General features: G+C 37.7%; 1 protein-coding gene across 1 annotated transcript; it reads right to left on the bottom strand.

The window, feature by feature from the left end:
• Positions 1-2,083: 2,083 nt before the first annotated feature.
• On the bottom strand, positions 2,084-7,355 carry LOC132632619 (LRR receptor-like serine/threonine-protein kinase RGI3). The gene is made up of 3 exons (XM_060348615.1): positions 5,024-7,355; positions 3,772-4,689; positions 2,084-2,738 (listed from the first exon to the last, which is right to left on the bottom strand). Exons 1-3 carry the CDS (start codon positions 6,918-6,920, stop codon positions 2,233-2,235), a joined length of 3,321 nt encoding a protein of 1,106 aa, XP_060204598.1. The 5' UTR covers positions 6,921-7,355; the 3' UTR covers positions 2,084-2,232.
• Positions 7,356-7,924: the final 569 nt, after the last annotated feature.

The raw sequence follows: 7,924 nt of genomic DNA, 5'->3' as shown, positions 1-7,924 counted from the left end.
ATAGAAACAGTACCAAAAAAAAAAAAAATGGCCAATTTTATTTTTTGCAACACTTAATGTTTTTTTCCATATTTTGACCAATGATTAGTCGCGTGTCAAGACTCCAAAACGTCAATATTTTATATAGAACCTGATATTTTTTTCTGCGTACAATAATGTAGGCTCAATACATCAACGATACGTAAACGTTCGGATCGTCATTTTAGGGATTGAAAATGTGCTCAAAGTAAGTTTTGTTTGTAAACTTTAGGTTTAAGTGTTCTATATATAGACATTCATTTTTGTTTGAAGACTTGTTGTCATTAGCTAAAAGTTTTTTATTTTTAGGGTTTAGATTTAAGTGTGTTATTTTTTAAAGCGTAACTTTATTTCGAATATACGCGGTTTTTTGCGCTCGGACGTCCGATTTACGCGATTTTTTTTTTTTTGCAACATATTCGAAATAAAGTTACGCATTAAAAAATAACACACTTAAGGAACACTTAGTGTGTTTTTCCATAAAAAGATCGCAACATCTTATTTTAATAGATCTTTTCTTTGCCGCACTTAGTGTTTTTTCCATACTTTGACCAACGATTAGTCGTGTGTCAAGACTCCGAAACGTCAACATTTTATATAGAACCTGATATTTTTTTTCTGTGTACTATAATGTAGGCTCAATACATCAAGGATACGTAAACGTTCGGATCGTCGTTTTAGGGGTTGAAAAGGTAGCCGAAGTAAGTTTTGTTTGGAAACTTTAGGTTTAAGTGTTTTATTTTTTAAGGTTTTAATTTAAGTGTGTTATTTTTTAATCAAGACATAACTTTATTTTGAATATAAATATAATTCTAAAAAATATAGGGAGAAAAGCTAGTTGTAAAGTGATCAAACTTTAGATGGTCATAACTTTGCGCTCGGACGTCCGATTTACGCGATTTTTTTTTTTTGGGTATTTTTCCGAGATCTATGCGGACAAACCGCCGCTGGCCGAGCCGATTTAAAAAAAAATGCCTTTTATCCCATTCAATTTCAATTTTTTTCCAAATTGGGGTGAAATTTTCAGTTTTATTTACTTATAAGATGATGATACGCAATAGATTTCAACGTAAAAATCCCGGGGTAATGTAGCTTCTATAACGCAATAAAATACTGCGCTAAAGCAGTTAACGACTCCGTCTCCATAAACTGCTTTAGAGCAGTAAATTACTGCGCTAAAGATATTTTTATCACTTTTTTTTTTGTTAGGATATTTTAGTTCAAAAGGTTTTTTTTAACGTCATTTTGGTTCCGGATTCCTTATTTGTTAGGCCTTCAATTACAAGTTGGATCACCAACTACAGATACTGGGCTTTGCTCTCTTTTTCACCGTCTCTATCATTTGCAAAGTTAATTTTATAAATAAGAGAGTGTGAACAGTGTATCTATGAGAAAGAACGGTCCAATTGAAATCCATTGGCATCTATTTATTACTCATTCCGTCCTAAAATGATTAATACTTTTCACTTTTCGAGAGTCAAATAAGTTATTTTTTTATCGTAATTTTTTCATGTCTTTCAAATATTTTAAATTATTAATTATGGTGACTTATAATACTTTTTACGTCGTTTTCAAATATGTAACTTTTATTTCGAAAAAATTAAAGATTCTATGTTCAAACACACGGTCAAAATTAAAAAGTGACTCTCGAAAAGCGAAAAATATCAATCTTTTTTAACAAATCAAGTAGTTGTCTTAACAAAGTGCAGCTAACACCTAATGTAATGACCATATCAATCATATTAACATCTAACCCCTCTTTGGATTTTCCATAATAACACTTGAGCGGGTGAGAGATGATTATTCTTGAAGCATGTTAGGAGTATTAAACTTTGGGAAAAAAACAAAAATGAATGACAAAAGAGAAGTACATCCTTGTGCAACTTTTTGGTGCAATGAAAGATAGACTAGACATGTAACCGTTTGCCAATAGACTTATTCGACAAGATGCTACGGTATCCTAGCTCCTGCACAATTATACCTCCATCATCAAAAAGTCTCTTAAATTATTTGACTTTCCAATTGTCAATCACTTCAGAATGCCTATCAACGGCTGCTAGCAAAGTAGGAGGATAAAGAAAATTTTGGCTTTGCTATACAATGGATTTCATTTGCTTAACAATTAAATTGACCAGAATGCTCACTCTACATTCTTTACATTGCTAATTCTATCTAGTTCACAAGAATAACAGATCTATCATGACTAACACTACTTTATTGTTGGTCCCCGGTGTTACAGCTAACAGAGGAAGATGAGTGAGTAAGAGAGCAATTAAACGACCCTTGTAGGCGTAGCAACTGGGCTGGAGTCACAGACGTAGACGAGTAGGAATACGATGAAGTATCGGACATTTTTGAGTTGTTCGATGTCTTTTTAGCTTCATTTCCTGTTGTATGCTCATGGATAATCTCCTTCAGTAATGCCACCACATCCTTCATTGTTGGCCGATCTTCAGCCCGATTACTAGTACACAACAAGGCTATTCCAAGGGCTTGAAGCATTTCTTGAATTTGTGTATCAGGATGTCCTTGTAACCTCGGATCGATCACATCAACCGGATCTTTCTTGCTCTTTAGGTGGTCACGAACCCATTGTATAACATGTTGGCCATCAGGGAAGGACGGGTCGGCTGGCTTTTTCCCGGTAATGATTTCTAGCAACACAACTCCAAAGCTAAAAACATCGCTCTTCTCCGTAATCTTTAGCATACAAGCGTACTCTGCAAGAGACAAACAGAGTTTAGTCCTTTTCATGCCAGATATTAATCACCTATTTGATTGTGATGTTTTTCAAAACATTACAAAGGCATTGGTTGGACTGTTACTTTCACCTATCACAACCTGACAACCAAAAGCGGAGCCAAGATTCTTAGTTTTTGGATTCTGGACCACACTTTTTTTTGGCTTACTGAGTTTTGAATATTAATTGAATTTGCAACACAAGAATAGAGTTTGAGCCATAATTATTGAATTCTGCCGGACCCGTAACACACTGTGGCTCCGCCTCTGCTGAAAACAAGGAATGGCCAAACGGGTATGGAGACAGCAGCAATGTGTCCATGCTTGGCTGTGAAAGTGTGACCACTAACTTTGGTTATGGTTTTTTTTAGATTATTCCCCATCCTAAGTATCTTTAGAAGGGGAGGGGGGGGGGGGGGGGGGGCATACACAGGCAAAAAAGATAGGGAAATAGCACTGTAGCTGCCAAGTATGTCTTGACAAACTTAATTTTTCACATATTTAAAGCTGGCACATGGCTTCACATGCATCTATTGTCAAAAGAGTGACAATTCCATCCGTATGGAAGCAACTTGAACTGAATTCCCCTTCAGCATTTGCAGTACTTTATATCTGTCCACTTCAGCTTTCTCGCATTCAGTTCTTAAATTAGAATAGACATTCAATTATATCTTTTTCCCTATCAAGGAAAAAAAGGAACTAAAAAAAAAAAGGCAAAAACTAATTTACTTAAATCAGTGGGGAGACAAGATTTTGACTAAGAGGATTCATCATCTGCGTATATACATTAAAAAGAAAATGCTATATATATATAGTGTGATTTCCAGTGAAGAGGGTTCAGACTCCCTTCCGCCCCTCTAGCTCCACTATGACTTTAGCTAAGTAATAAATTAAACATCGTAGAATTGCATTAGATTCACTAAGAACCAAATCACTATTTACTGTATTAATGAATCATAACTAGTTGATTTTCGAAAAAAATGACCTTGAACTAGTAAGAAGAGAAATATTTACCTGGGGCAAAGTAGCCATAAGATCCAGCAAATTGGGGATTTGCTGAAATTGAAGCATTGTCCTCCTCCATGAGTCTAGCAAGTCCAAAATCAGCTAAACATGGCTCGTAACGATCACCTAACAGAATGTTTTGAGCCTTCACGTCGCGGTGGAGGATAGGCGGGACGCAGTCGTGGTGCAAGTAAGCTAACCCCTCAGCCACCCCTAATGCAATCTTGAATCTAGTTTCCCACTCAATTAACCCTCCACAGCTTTCATGTAAAAATGCACCTAATGTACCATTTGGTAAATAATCGTAAAACAACAACTTAGTCTTCCTATTAGCTGCCCAACCAAGTAACCTAACAATGTTCCGATGTCGAATTCGTGCCAACGTGGCAATCTCGGACGAAAATGCAGACATCGAATGCTTCTCCGATGCTCGAAATCTTTTAACAGCAATTGTCAATCCTGACGGTATATTCACCTTGTACACGACCCCGGACCGACCTCGGCCAAGAACATTACTAACTATCAAACATTTTGCCACGTCAGCAATCGATAAGTCGAGTTTTTGGTACACTGTAACCTCCCAAGGTGGGCCCAGTTCCATGTCATTATCGCCATCTAGATCATAATCATGGGCCTTACGGTTCCGTATCTTGCCACCGAAGATGATGTAGAGAGCTGCCAGAAGGAGAGCACAAGCAGTGCAAAGCAACACCACCATCGCCACCCTCGCCGCCTTGCTCCGCCTCACAGCGCCGCCCTTATCGGCCGAGCACTGGTTGCCTGAGAAGCATAGCTCTGGATTGCCAGCAAGTACACTGAGTGGGAGCTTCGCGAAGAATGACGTGTCAGGCACGTGGCCCGATAAATTGTTGTGCGAGACATTCAAAACCACGAGATTTTGTAGATCTGCGAGAAAATGGAGGTCACCTGAAAGTAGAGATGGAAAGTTAGCTTGAGGAAACATAATCCGCCTAATCCGTTCAAGTTTGGACAGATTATTGATAGTGCATTTATTTGCTCAGTCCATAAAAGATTAGGCTGATATACAATTCAAATTAAATTCACTAGAGATCTTATCAAAATATCTTCAAAAAGTATATTTTTTCATTTGATATATTATATAAAATGACATGGTATATAAAGCCAAGGAAAAATAATAGTTTTATAAGTTGAAAAAAAAAAAAAGCCATTGGTTATGACCCGCATTTTAGCTTATTAATTTAGCTCATTTTAATCTTGCCAAACAAATTAACCCCTTTACCTGAAAGCATATTATGAGAAAGATCTAGCACTCCAAGCTTGTCCAAATCAGCGAACTCTGCTGGAATTTCACCGGAAAGTTGATTCCAGCTGAGATTCAGTGCAATTTCCAGACCTGGAATTTTACCAACACTCGCCGGAATCTCGCCAGAGAGTTGATTACCACTCAAGTCAACCAACTGAAGCTTCATACATGAACCGAGTTGACTTGGGATATTACCAGATAACCTGTTCTTACTTAGAACAAGTTTGGTGAGTGAACTCAGCGAACCGAGACTCGGATTCAAAGTGCCTTCAATTAAATTATCAGAAACATCAATGAACTGAAGGATGCCAAGTTGATTCAAATTCTCCGGTAAATTGCCGTTAATGGAGTTGGAATGCAAGTCTACAAAGGTGAGATTCCGGCAACCAGAGATCTCCGGTGGAATGATTCCGGTGAGGTGATTCGATCCCAGGTCGAGAAAATTCAAATTCTTCAATTTCCCAATTTCCAACGGTACTGACCCGGTCAGCTTGTTATCGCTTGCCCGAAATCGAATAAGCGAAGAACAGTTCCCTATCTCTGGTGGAATAGGACCAGAGAGATTGTTAGTTAACAGGAGTAGCTTGTTGAGCTTCTGAAGGTTGAATATACCTTTAGGAATTGGACCAGTCAACGTATTTTGTGACAGGTCAACGGCTTCGAGATTATGGCAATAGGAAATTGAAGAAGGGATTTCTCCTTCGAGGCGATTTTGCCACAAGAATAGCAAAGTTAAATTCGATAAGTTTCCGAATTCGGATGGTATGGAACCTGTGATCTCATTGTTGTCTAGCTCAATGTGAGTAAGAGCAGTGCAGTTACCTATTTGTGATGGGATTCGACCCGAAATCTGGTTCACACTCAGTTGTAACTCTTGCAATGAATTCAATCTCCCGAATGATTCGGGGATGCTTCCGGTTAATGAATTCATTGAAATGTCAATGACTTGTAGTTGTTGACAGTTTCCAAGCTCGGGAGGGATCGTTCCGACTAAATTATTCTGCCATAAAAGGAGGTTTTGAAGGTTTTTGAGGTTTCCGAGTCGAGCTGGGATTGAACCAGTGAGTGAATTTTCGTAAAGATAGATGTTTTGGAGCTTGGAGCAATCCCCGAGCTCCGGTGGGATTTGACCGGATAGTAAGGAGGTGTAAACGGCAAGTGTTTCGAGTTTTTTCAGCTGGCCAAGGGAAGAAGGGAGAAAACCTGAAATGCTGGTTTCTGCCAAGCCTAACATGACCAAATTAGTACAGTTGCCAATTTCTTGAGGGAGTGAACCTTCAAGATTCTTGTTTCCACCTCCTCTAATGATCTCAAGCTTTTTCAAATTTCCAATACTACTTGGAATCCCCCCACTTAGCTGATTATCATAGAATATCAACCTCATCAAGCTTTTGAGTTCACCAATGTCGTTGGGGATGGATCCGACTAGCCTGTTGGAATTGATATGAAGTTGTTCCAGCTTTGGCAAGTGAAAAATTTCACTTGGGATTTCACCTGTCAATGCATTGTCACTCAAGTCCAAGAACTTGAGTCCCTGAAGCAAGCCAATCTCTTTTGGAATTGTACCAGTAAGATTTGTCCCTGACAAAACAAGTTTGTTCAAGGACAACAATGAGCTAAAATTTGTAGGAACAATCCCAAGTAAATCCACATACTTCAATTCCAATTCAACAACTTCTTTATTGAAGTTGCAAGTGAGACCAAACCAGCCACATGGAGTTTCATCAGTAGGATCCCAATTACTTAACACATCTAATGATCCATTTAGGCTTGTTTTCCAAGAGAGAAGAGCTTGGCCTTGTGGGTTGAGGGCAAAGGAAGAAGTAAAGAAAAAGGAGAAAAAGAAGAAAAGGGTCCATGGATAAACAGGCATTAGAACAAGTATGTGGCTGTTGCTACAAACTTCAAGATTAGGCACAGAAAAGAAGCCTTGTTATTGTTGTTCTTGGTTTTGGTGTAGAGGTTTAAGCCTAGGGAGGAGGGACAAAGAGAGAGAAACCAAATCATGTCTTGTAGACTAATGGATTTTATGTAGGTGACATATAAAATTATGGAAAAGTTGCCAGAATCTCCGGATCCAAGAACAGCTAGGCCATTATGTGAGAGAGAGTGGGGAAATTTTAGATGTGTTTTTTAGGATTTGTTTATGAAATTGAGTGGGGAGGGAGATGACTGTTATTTTTCTTACTTTTTTTCTCTATTAAAATGCCAAAGATGGGGCTTTCAAAAACTTAAAAAACATTATTTTTGCATGGTGTCTTGAACTTCCTTATCGGTTGACATGTGACCTCTAGGTTGTTGTTATGTTTTGAAGCTGCTTTATTTATTTTTCCATTTGGCGTCACTTTGTTGCATTTTTACACTATGGTAGTCAGTAGTCACTATAGAGCAGAATTTAGTGGATAGCATATGAAATTGGACAGTTCCATCATTTTCTGCCAATTGGTATTTACAGAATTTGGCATCACCTCACTCTTGTCTTGTTTATTGGAACTCACTTCTTGCTTCATCCAATTTAGTTTTTGACACCGATGCACAAAAGGGAAGAAAAATCACAATTTTTGTTTTACTTTTATCAAGGACAATAAAAAAATACGTTTCAACCTAGAAAATAAATGCACCGATAATGAGATTTATTGTTAAAGCAGAAATAAAAACAATTCAAATTTGTAAGAAAAAGTCATGGTAATATTCTTTTTACTTTTGGATTTCAGATAAATGACAAGATGAGAGTTACATGTGAATTTAAATGGAAACTAGTAGTATGATTTTAGATCTAGATCTAGATCAATTGCAGACTCTACTGAACAATAGCAGAGTCCGGGTAGTATTCTTTATAAAAGACGTGTTACATCAATATAGCTACAAATTTTACCT

The sequence above is a fragment of the Lycium barbarum genome, chromosome 3 (assembly GCF_019175385.1).
Source record: "Lycium barbarum isolate Lr01 chromosome 3, ASM1917538v2, whole genome shotgun sequence".
NCBI classification, from domain to species: Eukaryota; Viridiplantae; Streptophyta; class Magnoliopsida; order Solanales; family Solanaceae; genus Lycium; species Lycium barbarum.
Note: the sequence above shows the minus strand (reverse complement) of the source record. Positions and strands in the feature narration are given on the sequence as shown.

What these genes read in the sequence shown, in the direction of transcription:
- LOC132632619 (XM_060348615.1), bottom strand. Translation starts at nt 6,920, where the DNA reads ATGCCTGTTTATCCATGGACCCTTTTCTTCTTTTTCTCCTTTTTCTTT. An exon ending in TTCTCATAATATGCTTTCAG is followed by an intron (nt 4,690 to 5,023) that starts GTAAAGGGGTTA and finishes CTCTACTTTCAG; the next exon opens with GTGACCTCCATTTTCTCGCA. An exon ending in TTATGGCTACTTTGCCCCAG is followed by an intron (nt 2,739 to 3,771) that starts GTAAATATTTCT and finishes TGTCTCTTGCAG; the next exon opens with AGTACGCTTGTATGCTAAAG.